General features: G+C 43.8%; 2 protein-coding genes across 2 annotated transcripts; both read right to left on the reverse strand.

The window, feature by feature from the left end:
• Nucleotides 1-2,567: 2,567 nt before the first annotated feature.
• LOC141148545 (E3 ubiquitin-protein ligase TRIM39-like) lies at nucleotides 2,568-4,415 on the reverse strand. The gene has a single exon (XM_073636091.1). It carries the CDS (start codon nucleotides 4,372-4,374, stop codon nucleotides 2,773-2,775), a length of 1,602 nt encoding a protein of 533 aa, XP_073492192.1. The 5' UTR covers nucleotides 4,375-4,415; the 3' UTR covers nucleotides 2,568-2,772.
• A 15,211-nt stretch (nucleotides 4,416-19,626) lies between these two features.
• On the reverse strand, nucleotides 19,627-23,419 carry LOC141148546 (E3 ubiquitin-protein ligase TRIM39-like). Its single transcript, XM_073636092.1, has one exon. The coding sequence runs from the start codon at nucleotides 23,371-23,373 to the stop codon at nucleotides 21,802-21,804; it is 1,572 nt and encodes a 523-aa protein (XP_073492193.1). The 5' UTR covers nucleotides 23,374-23,419; the 3' UTR covers nucleotides 19,627-21,801.
• Between the last annotated feature and the right edge of the window lie 936 nt (nucleotides 23,420-24,355).

Here is a 24,355-nt window from a genome sequence, read left to right on the forward strand (position 1 = left end):
GTGTGTTCCAGTGCGTTTTTGGTGCGTTCCAGGGCGTTTTTGGTGCATTCCAGGGCGTTTTTGGTGCTTTTAGGTGCGTTCCAGTACAGTCCAGTGCAGGTAAAAAAGCAGCATGTTCTACTTTTTTTTTTCTGGAACTGGAACGCACTGGAACTGACTGCACTGGTGTGAACTATGCCATTGGATACCATATAACCTACTTTCCAAGCGTTTTTGATGCAGAAAAAAAAAACGCACTGGACTGCATGGGGTGTGAACTGGCCCTAATTGTTGTCAGGATCTCTTTCAACTAACGTTGGTTTATGTTCTTAACCCCATGACACCGACGTAACACTCATTGCACTGGGCCTTTTCTGTGAATGGAGGAGAGAAATACATTGTATCTCTCTCTCTCTCCTTGCAGGGAGAGAAAAAAGTTGCTTGTAATAAATAAATAAATAAATATTTACAAATAAAAGAAAAAATACCTAGATCAAGGTTTAACCACTTCCCGCCGGGAGGGCGTACATGGACGTCCTCCCGTTTCAGTGGTTATACCGGGATGATGCCTGCACCTACAGACATCAACCCGGTATCATTCTCTTCAGCCGGCGATTCCTTTCACCATAAGAACTATCATAAGGTCAGTTCAGCCGCTTGATCGTTCTTACAGGCGGCGGGACGTCCCCCCCAGTGCTTCTCCGAGCTCGCCCCTGCCATCGGCGAGCCGGAGAAGGAATCCATCGGCGGCGGAAGTTGACCATAGAGATTTCTGGGGGACAGATGGTCCCCCGGTCATCTCTATGACTCTCGGAGGTCTGGGCATGACGTTATGACGTCACACCCGGCCTGGCAGTTGTAAATGCTGCCATGTACTCTCAGCTGTTTCTTTTTTTTTTCTTGATCTCGGTCTTTCCAACCTGGAGGAGAAATAGACCCCACATCTCTCCATAAAGAGGACCTGTTACACACCATTTCTATTACAAGGGATGTTTACATTCCTTGTAAATGGAATAAAAGTGATCAAAAAAAAATTTTTTTTCAAAGGGAAAGTGTAAAAATCAAAAAATGAAAATAAATAAAATAACCAATAAAAACAAAAAAAAATGTTTTAAAGCACCCTCTTTTTTTTTTTTGGAAAATTACTCAGAACTCCCAAACATTATACATTTTTTTTAGCAGAGAATAAAATGGCAGTTGTTGCAACTTTTTATGTCACATGGTATTTGCGCAGCAATTTTTCAAAGGCTTTTTTTGGGGGGAGAAAAAAAATGTTTCATGAATTAAAAAAAAAAAAACACTAAAGTTAGCCCGTTTTTTTTGTATAATGTGAAAGATGATGTTACGCCGAGTAAATTGATACCTGTCATGCTTGAATGTCACGCTCGTGGAATGGCGCCAAACTTCGGTACTCAAAAATCTCCATAGGCGATGCTTTAAAATTATTTACAGGTTACCAGTTTAGAGTTACAGGGGAGGTCTTGGTATAGAATTGTTGCTCTCGCTCTATCGTTTGCGGCGATACCTCACATGTGTGATTTGAATGCCGTTTACATATGTGGGCACGACGTACGTATGCGTTCGCTTCTGTGTCCCCGTGAGCTCGCACACAAAAGTGAACGCATATGTACGTCGTGCCCACATATGTAAATGGCATTCAAATCACACATGTGAGGTATCGCCGCAAACGATAGAGCGAGAGCAACAATTCTATACCAAGACCTCCCCTGTAACTCTAAACTGGTAACCTGTAAATAATTTTAAAGCGTTGCCTATGGAGATTTTTTGAGTACCGAAGTTTGGCGCCATTCCACGAGCGTGATATTCAAGCATGACAGGTATCTATTTACTCAGCGTAACACCATCTTTCACATTATAAAAAAAAATTGGGCTAACTTTAGAGTTTTATTTTATTTTAATTCGTGAAACCTTTTTTTTTTTTTTCACCAAAAAAAAAAAAAATGCCTTTGAAAAATTGCTGTGCAAATATCATGTGTCATAAAAAGTTGCAACAACCACCATTTTATTCTCTGCTAAAAAAAAAAAAGAATAATGTTTGGGGGGTTCTGAGTAATTTTCCACCAAAAAAATGATGATTTTTACATGTAGTTGCGAAGTGCCAGAATTGGCCCGGATGGAAAGCAGTAAATCTAGGATAGCGTTTGGGTCACGTTCAGGGTCAAAGATCGGGGTCAGTGTCAGTATATTTTGGGCAGGATTTTTTATTTTTTTTGTAAATTAGTATCAGTGTCAGTGTGTTATAGGTGGGGAAAAAAAAACGACATGCGCACTATGGTTTCTGGGCTGTACTACGGGTACAAACAACAAATAACTTACACATGTGGTAACACTGCAATTGTCAGAAGCAGGTGAATTTATTTTGGGTTGCTCTTGGTGGTAGATTATAGTAGTAATAAGAAATATACAGCTAAATTTTTAATTTTTTTTCTATTTTGGGTCAGTTTTTCTTTGATGATAAAAAAAAAAAAAACACAGGAGATATCCATAACCATTTACCACCAAATGAAACTCAAATTTGTCCTGAAAAAAAAAAAAAAAGGTATAATCCAGCTGTATGCACAAAGGAGTTGTGATGATATGTACAGTTTTAATAACACATGTCAAAGTTGCAAAATTGTACTTAGGCATTAAGATTTGTTTTACCCTTAGGTGGGAAGGGGTTAATGTAGTGCCCCTTTTACTTGTCCCAGCTGTTACTATTCCCCAAAAGATTTCACCTTCTATTATTTGTATTGACAAAATGGTAGAAAAAAATAAATATGTTGCAAATTATTATTTTATGGAAAACACCGAAGATATGAGTTTTACCCAGGCTCCCTTATTAACATAGAAGACAGCATGGAGGGGTTCGGTGAAGGTGGTGGTGAAGGTGTGGAGGTGTCTGATGGGGTCACTCAGCTGGTAGAAGGACAGACGGCCACCTTCATAATCCAAATATATTCCCAATCTCCGCACAGGAGACTCCAGGTTTAACTCCTGTAATCGAAAGTTATGTTCACATGAATATTTATTTCCACATATGCCAAAATCCCAGGACTTGTTATTATACCCAATACCAGACTCCTTTCCATCTCTCTTTATACTGGGATAGCAAACACCCACATACCAATCCCCATAGTCACCAATCTCTACTTCCCAGTAATGTCTCCCATGGGAAAAACTCTCCATACTCATCACCTGACTGAATAATGTAAATCTCTCTGGTAATTTTGGTCTAATCTTTCGTGTTTCACAGCGGGTTGCTGTTCTCAGGTCATCAGATAAAGTCACAGAAGTAAAGGCAGTTTTTTCATCCAGTCGCAGACCAGTTGTATCCTGTACATAGAAGCTGCTTTTTAATTGCATATTAGTGATAAGATCAGTTATAGATCTGTGCAACAGAAGACAGATCATAAAATCGTCCAAATCAGGAACAGAAGATTCCTCCACATTCTGGTCATCTGTATCTGATTCCTGATCTTGAAGGACTTCATCAGTATCTGATTCCTTATCTTGTAGGACAGTTATTGGGTCGGTCATGTTACACAACTTCTCAATGTGATCAAGTTTCCCGGACAGCTCATCCTTCTGTATCTCCAACTGTTTGGTGAGATCATTGAGTGATTGTGAGACCTCCTCTACCTGTCTGGAGATCTCACTCAGGACTCTCTGTTCCTGGACCTCCAGCTGTCTCCTGATATCCTCAAACAGGGCAGTGACTCTCTTCTTCTCATCATCTGCTTTATCTTGTGCTTTTCTCTTCTGGTCCTGTAGATTCAGAATTGCCTTTTCAGTTGTCTCTTTTGTTGCTGTCAATTTTCTTAGAACACTATATAGTTTATCTTTCTTCTTCTCCAAAGCCTCTTCTAGAAGTTCCACTTCATGTCCTTTATGTTTCCCCACCAGACAGCAGGACACACATAGACAGATGGCGTCCTCAGAGCAGTAAAACCTTAGGAGGTCCTTGTGGATGGAGCATTTTTTACTTCCAAAGGACAAGGTGGGTTCCACCAACACATGGTCCACTGTCTTGTTGTGGGCTGTCAGGTGTTTATCACACATAGAAGTCTCACAATGTAGACAAGATTTAACAGCTCCCACCGGAGAATCCACACAATACGTACAGAGGATCTCACTTTTCTCCTCCTTTTGTTGTGTAGATCTGAAGTTGTCCACAATGTTACACAACTTCCTGTTCTTCTCCAGAGTAGGACGCTCTACATACTCCTCTCTGCACTCCGGACAGGAATAAACTCCAGACCCCTCCTGTGTATCCAGAGCAGTCACAATACAATCCCGGCAGAAGATGTGTCCACATCTCAGTGACACCGGCTCCGTATAAAGGTTCAGGCAGATGGAGCAGCTCAGCTCTTCTCCTAGAGCAGCAGACGCCATTCTGAGAACAAGGAAGAGGAAACGAAACTAAAAATCTGTTGTCATAAAGAAGGCGGAGGCTTCACACATTAACCCTACAGAGGACAGGAAGAACCCAAAGCAAGTGATGTTTACTTGTGGTCTGTTTCAGAAATAAATGTGCTGTTCCAGAAAAGCGGAGTTACCCTTTAACCACTTCAGCCCCAGAAGGATTTGCCCCCTCAATGACCAGGCCATTTTTTGCGATACGGCACTGCATCGCTTTAACTGACAATTGCGCGGTCGTGCGACGCTTCACCCAAACAAAATTGACGTCCTTTTTTCCCCACAAATAGAGCTTTCTTTTGGTGGTATTTGATCACCTCTGCGGTTTTTATTTTTTGCACTATAAACAAACAAATAGCGACAATTTTGAAAAAAACGCATTATTTTTTACTTTTTGCTATAATAAATATCCCCCAAAAATATATAAAAAAACATTTTTTTTCCTCAGTTTAGGCCAATACGTATTCTTCTACATATTTTTGGTTAAAAAAAATCGCAATAAGCGTTTTTTGATTGGTTTGCGCAAAAGTTATAGTGTCTACAAAATAGGGGATCGTTTTATGGCATTTTTATTAATTTTCTTTTTTTTACTAGTAATGGCGGCGATCAGCGATTTTTATCGTGACTGCGACATTATGGCGGACAAATCGGACACTTTTGGCGCTATTTCGGGACCATTCACAGCGATCAGTGCGATTAAAAATGCATTGATTACTGTGTAAATGTGACTGGTAGTGAAGGGGTTAACCACTAGGGGGCAGTGAAGGGGTTAAGTGTGTTCTAGGGAGTGATTCTAACTGTGGGGGGGAGGGGCTATGTGTGACACGACACTGATCACCGCTCCTGATTACAGGGAGCGGTGATCAGCGTACTGTCACTAGGCAGAACGGGGAAATGCATCAAGTCATCACTTGACATTGCTACCATGAAACCAGAAACTGTGGAATGTCCTTTGCCACTCTGGCTGGTGAGGGATTGATGCTGTAGGATGGTGTTTCTCAAATTGTGTGGCGCAGCACAGGAGAATTGCAGGTGTGCCATGGGCAGGGCCGGCGCTCCCGCACTGCTTCCTAGGGAGGGTCTTTTTGTGCCTGCTCTGGCACACCCCTGCCTCCATCTGCACCCAATGCCCGCTCTCCGCGGACCATCTACTGGCTTCCCATAGCCGTTCTAGCCACCTCGCTCAGCGAGGAAGTATGAGGGACCTGCAGCAGCATTCGTCACGGGTGTGGCTCCCACTAGTCACCAATCACCTCTCAGCGATTGCTCCTAGCCTTCGCCACCCTTCACAAGCCGAGCAGGAGAGAGTTGGGCAATCCACGATGCATCCTGTGTGAACAGAGACTCACCCAGAAGTGCTCGAGGCGCCCACACCTCCGCTTCTCTCTGCCCAGTGACTCACTGGAACACCGAGCCAAGAGGAAGACCTGCCATAGGAAACGGAGGAGAGACGTCAGATCAGCCGGCCGGGAGGCGAGTCCAGCACGTCACTAATGAACATCCAGAGATCCTCACTGAAATGGCCCTGCAGTCATGAGTAATACCCTACAACACTTCCCTAACTGGGATCCATCCCATCAACAGATTCATGTGAATTGACCTCATGGAGATCCAGTGGGGGTACAATGGAGTCAGCATAGCGGTTATTACCACCCCATTCTGCTTGAAACGCATTATTGCATCAGACTGCTGCTTTTGTTTATGTAGCACCCTGGAGTTTAGGCAGAGTTGCTCCTCACATATTTACTTGCCAGGAATAATTATCGTGGTTGATTGTTAGAGATCCATTGATTTCTCCCAAAGTTTGGCCTTGTTGCACTTTTCTCTTCTACCACTAGGTGGCCGGGTACTTGGTGGTACTAGATACGAGAAGGGCAACCCAAGGTCAGATTAGGAGTGGAGTGTGGGGTGGGGTGTCTCAGCCAATGGGCAGGGGTTTTCTTGAATCCCTTGGCCTGCTGGGAGAACCTATATATTTGGGTGGAGTCAGGTGATCGGTGTTCTGTGTTACCTGGACGGCTGTCTGGGTGGATGTGTGTTGTATTGCCCGGGCTGCTAGGCCGGAGTTTGGGCCTATCCCGGGCAAATCTGGCTGCTAGGCTGCCTGAGGGCCTATCCAGAAGCAAGAGAGCAGCACAGGGTTGGGACTGCGGCTTGCAGTCCAATCAAAAGGACTCTCCGGCCGGCAGAACCTGTCAGTGGTCGGGGGTAGAGGGGAAGCTGTCGCCACTAAGGGACCACCTTATTACCAGGGACCACAGTGAGTAACTGAAGCAAGTACCGGAGCAGTATTCTCACCAACCGGGGACAGTGAAGAATCAGGAAACTTCAGTGGGAATCAAGTCAGGGACCCAACCAGCAGAGGCGAGGCTTGCAGAGCAGCCTTGTGTGTCAAGCCAGGGACCGAGCCGGCCAGTGAGGTATCTTGAGTGCCAAGCTAGGGACCCAGCAGAGAGGCGGGGGTGACACTTGAGGTAGATGCTACCCTGAAGATTGGAGGAGCTCAAGGGATTCAGTGGCAGTGAATCATCTAGTCTGGTGAGAGAGACTGGGAGCTCAGTGGGCTGAAGAACTACAAGAAGTGATTGCAGTGGAAGTGAAGGAACTGTTACGCTTTGTGTTAGGAACTGGTAAAGACTGTTGCCATAGGAGACAACATTCCTACACATGCAGAAGTGGCGTCTTGCTGGATGCCTTTCCCTGCATGGCTGTTCTCCTGTTGAAGTTTCGGAGTCTGCCAATTGAACTTGCAACTACCTAAGGGTGTCCTGACCCTAACCCTCTCTCCCTCAAAAGTTTAAGAGAAATAAACTCTCTTTTGCATTCAAGTGTGTGGCGCCCAATGACTTTAATCATCTTGCACCCACTATGCCTCACAACTCACTATATACAGAAGGATATATAAAATAAGTGTGGCGCTAAAAGGATGTCCTTTAATGGGCGGAGCCAAACAGAATGGTGTCTGAGAGGCAGTGTGCACAATAAAGAATATTGATGAAACTATAAGACTGTTGTTGTCTTCACCAAAAACAGAACAAATAATAAGAATATAAAAATAATGTATATATCAGTGAAGCATATATAAATTGTTGTGGCCCCTGAAGTGACAAAACACTCCCTGTGCATATGTACAAAACATATATATATGAACCAATAAAGAACCACCTAACCCAACATTAGGGAAAAGTAGTTGGATACAGAAGAACCAAAAAAAAAAAAAATATATTCAATACGTCTCCAATGGGTGATATACACAGATAAAACGTGTAAATAAAAAAGTCCTTCTGGGACTTCTGTAATGAGTGACCCAAAATCGATAAGTGAGGAACCACCTAACCCAACAATAGGGAAAAATGGTCATGTGCAGAAAAAAAGAGTAAATTTGAAACGTCACAAATATGTGTCACACACAAAAACATGTAAATAAAAAGTCATTCAGGACTTCATATATAAATAAAAGGTGACCCAAAATCCAAATAATGTGATGGGGAAAACACTCAACAGCCGCCCAGATCAATACTGGAGGACAAATGGATCCGAAGATGGCATCCACGGGATCTGGTGATAAACTTCTGTATGAAAAGTATAGGTATATGTACCCTTACCGGAGATGGTGGACTCCCAGTCAGCGACTTGGGAGTCAAACGAACTTGTATTGAAGTAGGGGGGGTAGCTCCTGGAACCCAATAGCTGCAGATGGTAGAGGAATGGCAGCACTCACCGACTCAATCACTCTGATCTCACCGCCTTATCCAATCAAAGGTGTCAGTGCTTGTTGTAGATCTAACTCCATAGGTAGGAAGTCAATCCTCAAAGGAAAAAAACGAAGGCTTCCCCATAGTGTGAATAGGTTAAGAACCAGCTTTATTAAACGAATAATAAAAACACTATGGCTCTTCCAAAAGAAGGACAATAAAAAATATAGCGCTAAAATTCAAATGGTGGCAAGACAGGCATAACAAACCTTGTTATGCCTGTCTTGCCACCATTTGAATTTTAGCGCTATATTTTTTATTGTCCTTCTTTTGGAAGAGCCATAGTGTTTTTATTATTCGTTTAATAAAGCTGGTTCTTAACCTATTCACACTATGGGGAAGCCTTCGTTTTTTTCCTTTGAGGATTGACTTCCTACCTATGGAGTTAGATCTACAACAAGCACTGACACCTTTGATTGGATAAGGCGGTGAGATCAGAGTGATTGAGTCGGTGAGTGCTGCCATTCCTCTACCATCTGCAGCTATTGGGTTCCAGGAGCTACCCCCCCTACTTCAATACAAGTTCGTTTGACTCCCAAGTCACTGACTGGGAGTCCACCATCTCCGGTAAGGGTACATATACCTATACTTTTCATACAGAAGTTTATCACCAGATCCCGTGGATGCCATCTTCGGATCCATTTGTCCTCCAGTATTGATCTGGGCGGCTGTTGAGTGTTTTCCCCATCACATTATTTGGATTTTGGGTCACCTTTTATTTATATATGAAGTCCTGAATGACTTTTTATTTACATGTTTTTGTGTGTGACACATATTTGTGACGTTTCAAATTTACTCTTTTTTTCTGCACATGACCATTTTTCCCTATTGTTGGGTTAGGTGGTTCCTCACTTATCGATTTTGGGTCACTCATTACAGAAGTCCCAGAAGGACTTTTTTATTTACACGTTTTATCTGTGTATATCACCCATTGGAGACGTATTGAATATATATTTTTTTTTTTTGGTTCTTCTGTATCCAACTACTTTTCCCTAATGTTGGGTTAGGTGGTTCTTTATTGGTTCATATATATATGTTTTGTACATATGCACAGGGAGTGTTTTGTCACTTCAGGGGCCACAACAATTTATATATGCTTCACTGATATATACATTATTTTTATATTCTTATTATTTGTTCTGTTTTTGGTGAAGACAACAACAGTCTTATAGTTTCATCAATATTCTTTATTGTGCACACTGCCTCTCAGACACCATTCTGTTTGGCTCCGCCCATTAAAGGACATCCTTTTAGCGCCACACTTATTTTATATATTCTTTACAATTTTGTCTGATTGTTGTGTTTGGCTGCTCTGCCTTCTGGTTGGCGCATCATCATTTTTGATTTTGGTATATACAGAAGGATGTCAGCTATTTCTGGCCCTGGAGGTTCTCATTAGACAGAAGGAGGGAGCCTGGGACCTTGCTACATATTAATGTAGCGCAGGGGTTTTACTACCCAAGCTATTATGTTAATAAGTTGTTTCTTAGATAAGAGTGTGGCTCCCTCTAGCGTTCGTTTAATGCTATTGAGACTTTTGCACCAGTTCTGTAATCAGTTACAAAGCATTGTGGGGGATGTGGTTTAATGAGGAAAGGACTCATGTGTTGCCCTAATTCTTGGAACTACTAAACCCACAATGCCCAGCCACAGACCCACAAGGCAAAGTTACTGCACAGCCTGCTGGGTAGGCAGATAAAAAGGACAGGCGTGGCATGTTTCCGGCCTCTTGGGAAGCTATTCAATACCTGCATGCAGTGAGGTCTGCGAGTGTGACTGGGAGACTGCGGCCTGTAAGGCGCGGAGCGGAATCAATCTGCCTCTGAGGAGTTCCAGAGCACAGCCAGCTGGATCCGAGTGTGGATGAGCCTGAGGACCCAAGACCTCCTGGAGTTTTCCTGTATTCCAGTCACCAGCCATCTGAAGGAGCAGTGCGGTGTGACTGCGCCGGCTTCGGATCAGGCAGAGATCTCAGGAAAAGAGTTTGGAAGGCATCCTATGGTACCTGGGCCTGTTGTGGTGAGCGGGCACTTGCCCAAACCAATAGAATACACTGTTTGCTGGTAAGACTTGTGGTTCCACAGAGGTGGTTCTGCTGATTCATAGGCCGTGCACAGCGGAACTCTGGGGTTCATTACAACCCATGCTGTAGACGTGGTACTGCATTACTATTACAGTTCACAAGGAAGAGTTAAAGGAGTGTTGTCTGTTCATCATCACCAAAGGAATAGTTCTCATTACACTCACCATTCTACAGTCTGTTTCTTTTATGTTCCCTCATGTTGGATTACAAATAACTGCTGTTCAAATTAAAGAGCTAGCTGAAGAATAAATCAAGATAAAGCACTCTTATCACCCTCAGCAAGGCATCAGGGTGTCACTATACTCTTACTCTCTGAACATTGAATTGCAGCCTAGGGGGAGCCATAGAGTATAGGATTCAATATTGTACTGGATTATCCTATTTATGTGAATGTAATATGTTCGGGTCTGGTGTGTGCATTGAGGCTGCAGTGGGAAAGTGCTTAATATAAGTGTTGTATGATATTGAGCATTTGTCCCACTGAGCATCTGTCTGTATATACCCTCCATGGTGATAATTGAATTCTCAGTTCATGTACACATTGACTGTTTTCTATTGTCATTCTTTATATCTGAGTTACCACAGTGTTCATTGTGCTAAACATCCTCTTAGTAAACTTTCTAAGTGGTTAATTGACAACTTGTGTGAGACTCCATCTATTATTACAGCTCGGGTGAAGTGACGGGTTCCAAGGTTATGGTAAATATACTATGTAGTGTACCATTACTGTGTGGGTGTCAGTGTGACAGGGGGGGGGGATTAGGGGGTGATTGGGGGGGGGGGTCGGGGGGTAAAGGGGGGTGTTTTGTGTGCCTGGCATGTTCTACTGTGTGTGTGTAGTGTTACACTCACATTGCAGTCTTCTCTCCTCGGCGCCGGAACGGAAAATACCGAGCCGAGGAGAGATGACATCATTTCCTTTGCTGCTGTTTAGCATACAGCAGCAGAGGAATGATTTGGCCGGCGGCGATCGTGAGGGGGGGCCACGAACGGTCCGATCGGACCCCCCGCCCACGGGAGGCAGATCACGTATATGTACGTGATTCTGCCTGCCCGTGCCATTCTGCCGACGTACATCGGCGTGAGGCAGTCCTTAAGTGGTTAAATGCAGCATGCCTGTGTCCCGTTAAATGCAGCCTCTGTTCTCCCAAATGCAACCTCTGTCCCCCTCCCCCAAATGCAGCAGGCCTGTGTCCCATTAAATGCAGCCTCTGTTCCCCCAAATGCAGCCTCTGTTCCCCCAAATGCAGCATGCCTATGTCCCATTAAATTTTGCACTTTGCACGTTGATAAAAATAAACAATTAAAAAATATATTTTTGAACACATTCTTACTTTAGAGCATTTCTTCACACCTGCCTTTTGTCACTACCATGCTGAGGAGGGGTGAAGGACCTTCATATGTATACTATGTAGATGTGATCCGGCCTCTGTACACCCACCCTGATTGTTGTGTTACACTATGCGATTTATTATGCTCTGTGTCTTTAAGATTTGTTCCCTCTGTCTATCTGAACTCTTTCTCTCACCGTAGTTCTGTATATTTTCCTCCCCTTCCTCTCTCTGATTCATTGTGCTCAGTATACCTCATGCTGTAACATCTTTACATGTGGCTTACAACTGCAACGTTTTTCTACCTATGGATACCCATCATTAAACGGAACATTCAAGAGGATTCATCGTCTGTCTTTCCATACAGTGAGTTATCCATTGAGTTAAGCTGTCTGAATTGATGCAAGGGATAAATAGATCACCAGGTCATGTAAGCTCTATGTGAAGCTGAAGATAACGTTTATTGCCTTGTAGTTGAGTCAGAACAGTAGAAAAACGAAGTTCCACAGCCTAATTACAAGATTTCTGCATACAGTACTGTTACAGACAAGATTTACTGCCCTCATTGCAAGAAAGAATGAGACAGCAGCACATGGAATCTTCATAACCTGAGACCAGGCTGCAGGGTGTCATATTACAGCACACAGATCCTGCCTGCTTATCACTGAGACATTCTCTGCCTGTGTCAGCCATGAGTCACCACAGCTCTCAATGTGAATACACAGCCACTCCAACACAAGACACTGAGCCAACTGACTTACCCAAACGCTCAGTCAAATCCACCTGGAAAGTGATGGAGAATTATGAAGCCTTAAGAACTGAATTGTTTAATACCTTGAAGCTATTTTGGGACAAGATTGCCTTTGAATCAAATACAGTGTCTGTTGAATGTGAATTACTGACACTAAATATGAACACAGAACTTTCACTCGAGGAATTTAAAGAATTTCAAGGCTCTTAATCTGGAAAGAGACGGTTTTATCCAGCAAACCAAATTAAAGGCAGAAGCAAAGTTAAAGCTGCTATAGGACACTGCATCTCACAGATCTGTTTCCACCAGACATTCTAAAAGGTCTTCTAGAAGTCATAGTTCAAGATACTCTACACTCAGTGAGCGACTTATTAGTGCCCGCGCTGAAGCGGAAGCCAGCAAGGTGCAGGTCGCATATGCAGAAAAGAGAGCAGAGTTGGAAAAGGAGTCAGTGCTTCAGACCGCACGTCAAAGAGCAACTATAGAAATCTTAAATGAACAGTGTAAACATGACGCAGCTATGGCAAGGCTAAGGGTTTTAGAGCAAGCTATCAGTGCAGATGAAGGTGCAAGTGAGAAAGACAGCATCAACCTAAACATAGCAGATATGGAAGATCCCCTCAAACGCACTAAAGACTATGTCCTAAGCCACTGCAGTATACACTCCATTGTCTCCAATGCTCCTGGCAACTTAGAAACTCCTTCACAGCTCCAAGTTAAGGAGGTTCCAGCAACTTCCTGCATGCAAAATCACTCCAATGCATTTCCTGCCTGCCTACCTAACCTTCCTTCTTATGTCAAAGAGCATCAGAGCAAGCTGCAAGCAAGTCATCAATTTCCTGTCATCGGTACAGCATTGAGTCAACGTACCATTGGAACAACCGACTTCAAGCAAGCAACTCACCTGAACGCATCTGCTGCACCATATTTACCTGTGTAATTTAACAATAATGTCAAAGATAGTGCAATCAGCACCATTCAGCCAACAGCATCTCACATAAAGGCAGAGACAACTGAGACAGCAGAGTTTGTGAGGTACATACTTCGCAAAGAGCTCACAAAGACTGGTCTTACAAGTTTTGATGACCAACCTGAGAACTTCAGAAGTTGGAAATGTGCTTTCAGAACTGCAATCAGCGATCTTGGCATTACAGCGGCTCAAGAATTGGATCTGCTGATTAGACGGCTTGGTCCTCTATCTGCTGCACGTGTTAAGCCATTAAGATCAGTTTTCATGGACAATCCTACAGCAGGCCTCATAGCTGCATGGGAGCGACTAGAGCAAAGTTATGGCAGTCCAGAAGCTATAGAAAATGCCTTGTTCATGCGTCTGGAAACCTTTCCAAAGATATCTGGTAAGGACAACAAGGAGTTCCAGAGATCGAGTGACCTTCTCCTTGAGCTTCAGCTAGCCAAGGCAGACCCAAAACTACCTGGACTCAGTTACCTTGACACTGCAAGAGGGGTAAACCCAATCGTCTCCAAGCTCCCGTATGGTGTACAAGAGAAATGGTCTGCACTAGGATCATCATACAAAAAAGAGAACAAGGTTTCCTTCCCTCCATTCTCTTTCTTCTGCAACTTCATCAGGAGAATCGCAGAGACCAAGAATGATCCAAGTTTTTCCTACGGTGAGTACAGTCTCTTCTCACCATTTCCTAAGAGTACCAGTCTTCAGGGCAACTATAGAAGCCGTAGAGGCCCAGTATCCGTGAAAAAGACTGACATCCTTCCCACTCCTACCACAGTGGTGGCCACGGACAGACAGAGTAGGAAGATTGAAAACCCTAACAGAGAGTGTCCCATTCACAAGAAGCCACACCCCCTCAAGAAATGTATTGGCTTCAGGAAAAAGCCTCTGGAAGAGCGTAAGGAGCTTTTAAAGACATTTAGGGTATGTTTCAGGTGCTGTGCTTCTACCGAACATTTTGCAAGGGACTGTAATGTATCCATCAAGTGCATAGAGTGTGGTTCTGAAGAGCATGTGCAAGCCCTCCATCCGCTTGAGCCCAGCTCTGCACAACCTGCTAACGCTCCTCCCAGGTTAACGCATGGCGGGGAGAATACAGACCAAGTGCCTAATTCTACCATAATTTCTTCATCCTGCACTGAAGTTTGTGGAGAAGACCGCTGTGATAAGTCCTGTGCTAAAATATGCTTGGTGAACATATACCACAAGGACCAACCAGAAAAGACTCTAAAAGCCTATGCTATCCTAGACGATCAGAGCAATAGATCGCTTGCAAGATCAGAACTGTTTAATCTATTTGAAATAAAAGGCGAAGCTCATCCTTACACCTTGGGTACCTGTAGTGGAACTACAAAGGTTTCTGGAAGAAGGGCTCATGGACTCATGGTATCTTCTCTCAAAGGTAACTTGCAATTACCCCTACCTACACTTGTCGAGTGCAATCAGATACCTGCTAACAGGGAAGAAATCCCTACTCCAGCTGCTGCTTTCCATCACCCTCACCTGAAGGTAATAGCAAATGAGATACCGCCGCTTGACAAAGATGCTCAGATCCTTCTTCTGTTAGGAAGAGACATTCTAAGAATTCACAAGGTACACAGACAAGTCAGTGGACCCCCAGATGCCCCATTTGCTCAGCGCATGGATCTAGGGTGGGTCATCATAGGCAACGTCTGTATAGGCAAAATGAAGAGACCTACCAACATTTCGTCATTCAAGACAAATGTTCTGCCAAATGGCCGAAACACTTACTTTGAGCCATGCCCACATCACTACTGGGTGAAAGAGAAGATAGCCAGCCACGGATGGCAACATGGTATCTCAGGTAACACAAGCCCTTTCTCCTGCCACGATGACGACTTCGGCTCTACAGTGTTTAATACAACCAGTGAAGATGACATACTGGCTCCTTCAACGGAAGACAAAGAATTCATCAAGGTAATGGACAATGAGTTCTTTCAAGACGACGCCAATAACTGGGTAGCACCCCTACCTTTTCGTCTCCCAAGAGAGAGACTGCCCAACCACTTGCAACAGGCCATCAGTAGATTCTCCTCCTTAAAACGCAACTTTAGCAGGAAACCAGAGATGCAAAGACACTTTGTGGATTTTATGCAAAATATATTTGACAGAGATCATGCAGAGCCTGCCCCCCCACTAAAGGAGGGAGAAGAATGCTGGTACCTTCCATCCTTTGGCGTGTATCACCCACGTAAACCCGACCAAGTCAGAGTTGTCTTTGATTCCAGTGCTCAGCATGAAGGTGTTTCTCTCAACAACATGCTCCTTACAGGGCCTAACTTGAACAACAGTCTAATAGGAGTCTTGATTTGCTTCAGACAAGAGCCTGTAGCAGTTATGGCAGACATTCAACAGATGTTTCACTGCTTCATTGTCAGAGAAGACAACAGAAACTACCTCAGGTTTCTATGGCACAAAGACACAAGGAAGTTATAGACTTTCGAATGAAGGTACATGTCTTTGGTAACAGTCCTTCTCCTGCAGTGGCAACTTATGGGCTAAGGAGAACAGCTCAGACTGGAGAAGAAGAATATGGATCTGATGCTTGTCAGTTTGTTGAAAGAAACTTCTACGTTGACGACGCACTCAAGTCTTTTCCGACCGCTAAAGAAGCGATTGATCTCCTCACCAGAACAAAGGAGATGCTGGCTACAGAAAACCTTAGACTGCACAAGATTATATCCAACAGCCAGGAACTTATGAATGCCTTTCACTCTGAGGACTATGCCACCAGTCTAAAAAACCTAGATTTGGGTACAGATGTGCCTCCTGTACAGCGAAGTCTGGGTTTGTTGTGGAACATCGAACAAGACACATTCACCTTCCAAGTGTCAACTTGTGACAAACCCTTCACTAAGAGAGGAGTCCTGTCAGTGGTGAATAGCATCTATGACCCACTTGGTTTCCTTGCTCCAGTTACCATTCAAGGTAAGATTCTGCTAAGACAGTTATCTACTGAGAACATAGACTGGGATACTCCCTTACCTAGTGAGAATCAACACAAGTGGGAAAGGTGGAGACATTCTTTGAAGTCACTAGAAAAACTTCAGATTTCCCGTTGCTATGTTCCAGGTTCTATTTCAACTGTTTACCGGAGGGAAATTCATATTTTCTCCGATGCATCAGTTGAAGCTATTGCTACTGTAGCCTATTTGAAGACCTCTGAAATGAATGGGGAATCACACTGTAGTTTTGTTCTAGGCAAGGCAAAACTCACTCCCAAACCTGCACATACCATACCAAGACTTGAACTTTGTGCAGCCGTGCTAGCAGTAGAAATTGCCGAAGTCATACGAAGTGAAATGGACACTAGAATTGATTCTTTCACCTTCTATACAGACAGTAAGGTAGTACTTGGTTACATATACAACCAAACAAAACAGTTTCATGTGTACGTCAGCAACAGGGTTGAACGTATTAAGAGATTCTCCCTACCAAGTCAATGGCATTACGTTCCCACTGAACTCAATCCAGCTGACTGTGGGACCAGAGCCGTGTCATCTGATGTTCTTCTGGACAACTTATGGCTGTCACCTCCAAGCTTTTTGTGTGAGGAGTCATACTCTCCCCCTATTGACTCCATGTTGCCGACTCACAAGTCTTTACCACTCACCCAGGATACTTTGTCTACCTTTCTCGCTGAAGTGTGTGCTATAGTGAACGCAAGACCTTTAGTGCCGGTATCTTCAGATCCTGATGCTCCAGTGATCCTTACTCCAGCTTTGCTCCTTACTCAAAAGATTGGGGCTGCTGTAGTATCTTCAAGTGAGATTGAACCCAAGGATATCTACAGGCGTCAATGGAAGCAGGTGCAGCATCTCGCCAATGTGTTTTGGCATCGCTGGAGGAAGGAGTATCTTCATCACCTTCAAGGTCGTAACAAATGGCAAACATCTAAGGCTAATCTTAAGGTTGGAGATCTCATCCTTCTAAAAGACAAGGAAGTTTGTCGGAATGAGTGGCCTATGGGTCTTATTACCAAGGTTATGCCCAGTGACGATAACAAGCTCCGCAAGGTAGAAGTCAAGGTAACCAAGGGAGGATCCATACGAACCTTCACTCGACCAATTACTGAGTTAGTACTCCTTTTGCCAGGTGAGTGACTTATGCAAGGACTAGCCATGCTGTTGGCACGGCGGGGAGTACATTGCTGCTATCAACAGGTTCTACTCTGAACTTTGGAATTCTTTGAAGACGTCATACGTCGGACTACATGTTCTTCAATCCTGTTGGACTTATGTTTATACTTGCTTGTTGCATGTTTTTCATTACAGGTTCCAGGACATTTAACAGTATTGGACTTATTGAATATATATATATACATATATATATATATATATATATATAAATATATAATTGTTTATGGTTATGAAATCTAAAGATTTCAGACGGGGAGTGTTGTGTTACACTATGTGATTTATTATGCTCTGTGTCTTTAAGATTTGTTCCCTCTGTCTGTCTGAACTCTTTCTCTCACCGTAGTTCTGTATATTCTCCTCCCCTTCCTCTCTCTGATTCATTGTGCACAGTATACCTCATTGCTGTAACATCTTTACATGTGGCTTACAACTAGGGTTGTCCCGATACCACTTTTTTAGGACAGAGTACAAGTACCGAAAGTACTTTTTTTCAAGTACTCGCCGATACCGAATACCGATACTTTTTTATGTCACGTGACAGTGTTTTTTTTTTGTTTGTTTTTTTAACAGTGCTTTTTTTTTGGGCGGGGGGCCGGGGGTGGGGGGTGGGGGGTGAACGGTGTATGTGTGGTTTTTTTTTTTTAATTTACAATTTTTATTTTTTACAATAATATTTTTTTTTATTATTTATTGCAATATGTGTGTTTTTTTTTAATCAGCCCTGTTGGGGGGGCTTTGGTGAGATATCAGGGGTCTTAACAGACCTCTGATATCTCCTCTTTGAGACGGAGAAAGAGACAGAGGATAGAGATTCCCCAGTCCCTTTCTCTGCAGCCTCAGCTGCACTGAAATTGAATGGAGAGAAGACAGCGGTTCCTCTCCATTCATAAACTGACACATCATAATCACAGGAGATTACAATGTTTCAGTTATGTGAATGGACAGAGTCAGCTGACTCTATCCATACACAAAGGAAGGAGGAGGGGGACGGCGGAACGGAGGGGGAGAACGGAGGGGGACAGAGAAGGAGAGGGGAACGGAGGGGACAGCGGAGAGGCACAGAAAAGGAGAGAGGAACGGAGGGGACAGCGGAGAGGCACAGAAAAGGAGAGAGGAACGGAGGGGACAGCGGAGAGGCACAGAAAAGGAGAGAGGAACGGAGGGGACATGGAGGAGGATGCAGTGACAGTCAGCGGTGACCGATCACCGCTGTATGTCACTAAAGCAGCTGAAAGCTGGGGGAGAATCTTGTAACTCCCCCACGCGCCGATCACAGCTGACTTCCAGGTATCGGGGGAAGCATCGGGAGCATTTTCCCAAGTACAAGTACTTGGGCAAATGCTCGATATCGGTGGTGATACTGATACTAGTATCGGTATCGGGACAACCCTACTTACAACTGCAACGTTTTTCTACCTATGGATACCCATCATTAAACGGAACATTCGAGAGGATTCATCGTCTGTCTTTCCATACAGTGAGTTATCCATTGAGTTAAGCTGTCTGAATTGATGCAAGGGATAAATAGATCACCAGGTCATGTAAGCTCTATGTGAAGCTGAAGATAACGTTTATTGCCTTGTAGTTGAGTCAGAACACTGATCACTTCTACAGACAGTGGGAAGGTCACAGTCTAGATCTAAGCCCTGTGATTGCCATGGTATTTACTGGATGTTATTGGCTGTCTAGGAGAGGGACAACCATGACATATAATGCACGTTCTTGGCAGTCAATTCGTTACAGGAAATCTTCATGGAGCGAAATATTTTGGTTGCCATTGCTGAGCTCTCCTACAATTCTCATTGCTCGGCTCTCATACTGAAGCAATGGCTTCAATTCTTTGTACTGAGTTTTCTTTCCTTCCCTGGTATACTGTGAGGGATATCAGTCATCCATAGCTCCAGAGATTCTCACATTAAAAGCTGCAAAATGTAGAGCCCTTCCTATTTCCTGGCTGGAGAACATCCAGCATCATCTAGCCCTGATTTGTCGGCATATGTTTGTGTTACATAGGAAAGTCTACATGCAAATACAGCCTGCCTAGGAACTCCCACCCCTCCCAACTGATATCCACCAATCACTCAACATTTTCAGGAAGCCATGTACAGCACCCGGCTAGCCCCTCCCACCTGCCGTGATCTGCCTGCATTACATAAAGAAGCACAGAGACCAGTCATGTAATGAAAATCAAATGTTTTATTTGAAATTTTAAATGACAAGTTGATGAGGAGGGAAGAGAGGAACCAAAAATCTGATTGGATTTCAACTTTAATAAAGACCTTTGCCTTTTGCAGATGCAGTTTGTTTATTTTTTTGTTTTTGCTGTCTGTGTCCCAATTGATGGATTTCTTTTTATTTCCTGTCCCAGAGACACAACAGGAAGTGGGAAAATCTCTCCAAATTAGAACAAAACACACTCTTAATTCCACCAGAAATGTTACAATCTTATTGTACAATCTCCTTTAGATCTACCAACCACTATGTCGTACAAGGGCCTTCCTGATTGGATAGATGAGGTTTGTCCTCATATTACAACATTTTTAGGCAATCTCAAGTAGATTGTACAGAAATTGTATGGTCAGATTGTATTGTGTATGGTGACCATTCTCCTTTGGGCACTGGTACAGGTGTGCCGATTGGAAGATTTCCCATCTATTTATAAAGTTTTGGATTTCTCGTCACTTTCTCTCTCAGTGATAATGGTCACCAGAACAAATAGAGAGGACGGATCTCTCCAGAGGGGACACAGACAGCAATAAAAACCTGACAGAGGTTCTAATCCTTCCCTACTCCATTCATAACAGCAAAAAGTCTTCAGATCATCTCTAACATCAACCAATAAAAACAACAGTGACATGAAAACCCGACACCATCATATCATAGAATTCTGTCTCCTATAAGAGGAGTTCTCTATACCCGGAATAAGTCTCCCCTCTCCAGTGTTTTCTACCACTCTCTAAAGTTCCCACAACTCAGAATGGGGAAGAATGTCGCTGCGTTCCCAGTGACTTGTATGGAAGTGGGCGGGGTTTTCTATGAGTGGAGGGCGTGGCTACATTGTGACTAATGGAGAGAGATTAAAACAATTCTCTTCATTGTAATTTATCTGACAGATGTGCTAAAAAAGGAAAGAAAACAAAAACATTTCTAAAAATAGAAAGCGGCTATTGCCAGCAATGGCACTGTCCGAATTTGCGCCGCTCTCATTCCCAAAATTAGTTCCTGTACTACTTTTGGCGACTTCGAGGTGCGATTTGTATAGATATCTGTGCAGCAACCCGCACAGATGTCTCTGAAATCCCCCCCAAAGTCGGACTGACATGCGGGTATAAAATCTTGTGATTTCAGCTGAACTCGCACGATTTCAATCCCGCTGTCGGTGTGAAGCTGGGCGAACGCTACGTTCATACTGGCGATTAAGGCCGCTGTGAGCTGTAAAGGAAGGAATCTGGTGATTTGTGCTGCAGCTGTGAGCGTCTCTCCACACAACCAGCGATTATCTGTGGTGATCTTTACTAACCACACAAAAGTGTCCAGCAGTGATCACCGCCGGTAATGACTGGCTGTGTGGAGAGCCGCGAATAGCTGCCGCCCGGTCATTAAATTGAACGGGGCCGGTGGTCACACCTAACCGCTCTCAGCTGCAGGAGAAATCAGAAGATTCCTACCGCTGCAGTTTGCACCGACCTTAAGCCCCATACACACTATTAGATTTTCTGCAGATTTTTGTCTTCAGATTTACCAAAACCATGTAGTGCGAGGGCCTGCCTGATTGCATACAAATTGAAACTCTTAAGGTTTGACCTCATATTATATGGTTTTGGCAAATCTCAAGACGTGTGTATGGGGCTTAAATCACCGATCTGAATGTAGTCTTAGCAGAAGGGGATATGAACATTTATTGTTCTGAATACTGTCAGGAGCTCTTTCAAATAATGTTGGTTAAGCCCTCGTTCACATTGAATGCTGCTTTGGAATTGTGCGACTTCATCAGAAATTGCACGATTTCAAAGCCGAGTGTCAGTGTGACTTCAGGTGCAACTTAGAAGTCATCTGTGTGGCTTCATGCACAGATGTCTATGCAAGTCGCACCCAAAAATTGCCACAAGTAGTGCAGGAACTATTTTTTCAAATCGATGGGGCACCACAAAGTCGGCGTCACACCAATTTGAACAGGGCCATTGCCGACAATAGGGTGCGACTTGTCAAATTGCATGTCAAGTCGCTCCAATGTGAACGAGGCCTCACTGTATAGAGTTTATTTAATTGTCCCAGATGTAACTACACCCAATATGATTTCACCTACTTTATTTGTATTGACGACATTTTAGAAAAAAGAAATTATGTTGGAAATTATGGTTTTATAGAAAACACCGGAGATACCAGCTTTACCCAGGCTCTAAACAAATAAAAAGCCGCATGGAGGGGTTCGGTGAAGGTGGTGGTGAAGGTGTGGAGGTGTCTGATGGGGTCACTCAGCTGGTAGAAGGACAGACGGCCACCTTCATAATCCAAATATATTCCCAATCTCTGCACAGGAGACTCCGGGTATAACGGTTCTCTCCGAGAGTCATGTAGAGATGCATATGCATTTTCAGTTTTGCAGAAACTCCAGGACTTCTTGTTATTATACCCAATACCAGACTTCTCTCCATCTCTCTGTATACTGGGATAGCAAACACCCACATCCCAATTCCCACAGTCACCAACTTCTACTTCCCAGTAATGTCTCCCATGAGAAAAACTCTCCATACTCATCACCTGATTGTATTTTATAAATCTCTGGGGTAATTTTGGTTTAACCATTTTTCTGTCAGAGTCGGATGCTGTTCCCAGGTCATCAGATAAATACACAAAGTCACTGGCAGTTTTTCCATCCAGTATCAGATCAGTTCCATTCTGCATACAAAGGTTGTTTTTCAATTTCATATTAGTGATAAGTCCAGCTATAGATTTGTGTAAAACAAGAGAGATCATAAAATCATCCAGATTATGAACAGAAGATTCCGCCACATTCTGGTCACCTGTGTCGGATTCCTGATCTTGTAGGACAGTTATTGGGTCGGTCATGTTACACAACTTCTTAATGTGACCAATTTTCCTGGACAGTTCATCTTTCTGTATCTCCAACTGTTTGGTGAGATCATTGAGTGACTGTGAGACCTCCTCTACCTGTCTGGAGATCTCTCTCAGGACTCTCTGTTCCTGGACCTCCAGCTGTCTCCTCATATCCTCAAACAGAACAGTGACTCTCTTCTTCTCATCATCTGCTTTATCTTGTGCTTTTCGCTTCTGGTCCTGTAGATTCTGAACGTTCTTCTCAGCTGTCTCTTTTGTCATAGTTAGTTTTTCTAGAATATTTCTTAGTTTCTCCTTCTTCTTCTCCAAAGCCTCTTCTAGAAATTCCACTTCATGTCCTTTATGTTTCCCCACCAGACAGCAGGACACACATAGACAGACGGCGTCCTCGGAGCAGTAATATTCCAGAAGCTTCTTGTGGATGGAGCACTTTTTACTACTGAAGGATGAGGTGGGTTCCACCAACACATGGTCCACTGTCTTGTAATGGGCTGTCAGGTGTTTATCACACATAGAAGTCTCACAATGCAGACAAGTCTTTACAGCTCCCACTGGAGAATCCACACAATATGTACAGAGGATCTCACTTTTCTCCTCCTTTTGTTGTGTATATATGAAGTTGTCCACAATGTTACACAACTTCCTGTTCTTCTCCAGAGTAGGACGTTCTACATCCTCCTCTCTGCACTCCGGACAGGAATAAACTCCAGACCCCTCCTGTGTATCCAGAGCAGTCACAATACAATCCCGGCAGAAGATGTGTCCACATCTCAGTGACACCGGCTCCGTATAAAGGTTCAGGCAGATGGAGCAGCTCAGCTCTTCTCCTAGAGCAGCAGACGCCATTCTGAGAACAAGGAGGAAGAAACGAAACTAAAAATCTGTTTTCATAAAGAAGGTGGAGGCTTCACAAGTTAACCCTACAGAGAGAAAGAACCCAGAGCAAGTGATTTTTACTTTTTGTCTGTCACTGAAATATACGTGTAAAGAAAAAGCCACTAAGACTCATTCTTAGCTTTTGATGGGAGGAAAATATAGTTTTAGATCTTTTTTCAGGCGGTGATGCGAAATATAAACCAAATAATGGATGAGATATGTTCTCTGTGTGTTCTGGACACAAACTAGATAGAATGGTATGTATTTTTATAGTGCAGCCATCATTAAAGGCAGCCCGCGGGACACTTCTGCCCGGACCGCCAGTTTAGTACCAGTCATTGGCTTGCTGGGACCACGCGTTTCCCAGCAACCAGTAATGTTGCGTGTGTGCGCCCCGCCTCCTGCTCCTCACCGCGGCTCTTACTCCCAGCCGGGCGTGACGTCACATCGCTCCCTGCTGCTCCTGGCTCTCATGCGAGGTATATCGTGCAGCTGCAGCTTGCTGAAGCTGCTCTCTCCTGACCTCAAGGTATGTGGGGCATAATCTGTTAAGGTGCACTCTGATGGGCATATTTTACTTTAAGAACAACACCGATGGGCACATTTTATGGTAAGGGGCATGTAGATGGGCACGTTTTTGTTGTGCCCAGAGTGCCCCTTAACATAAATTGTGCCCATTAGAGTGCCCCTTATCATAACATGTGCCCATCAGCATGCCCCTTATTTTATGTTAAGGGGCATGCTGATGGACACATTTTATGTTAAGGGGCGCTCTGATAGGCACATTTTAAGTTAAGGGGCACTCAGAGCACAACATGTCAGGACAAGTCTGGTCATTGGATAAGAGCAGGCTGATTTCCCAGCACAGCTAGAGAACTGACCATGCCATGCTCTCCTGCATAGTGTGGTCAGTTTTAATAGGAAAGTAGAAGGACTGGCAGGAACACCAGAG

This window comes from Aquarana catesbeiana, linkage group LG06 (assembly GCF_042186555.1).
Source record: "Aquarana catesbeiana isolate 2022-GZ linkage group LG06, ASM4218655v1, whole genome shotgun sequence".
In the NCBI taxonomy this organism is placed as follows: Eukaryota; Metazoa; Chordata; class Amphibia; order Anura; family Ranidae; genus Aquarana; species Aquarana catesbeiana.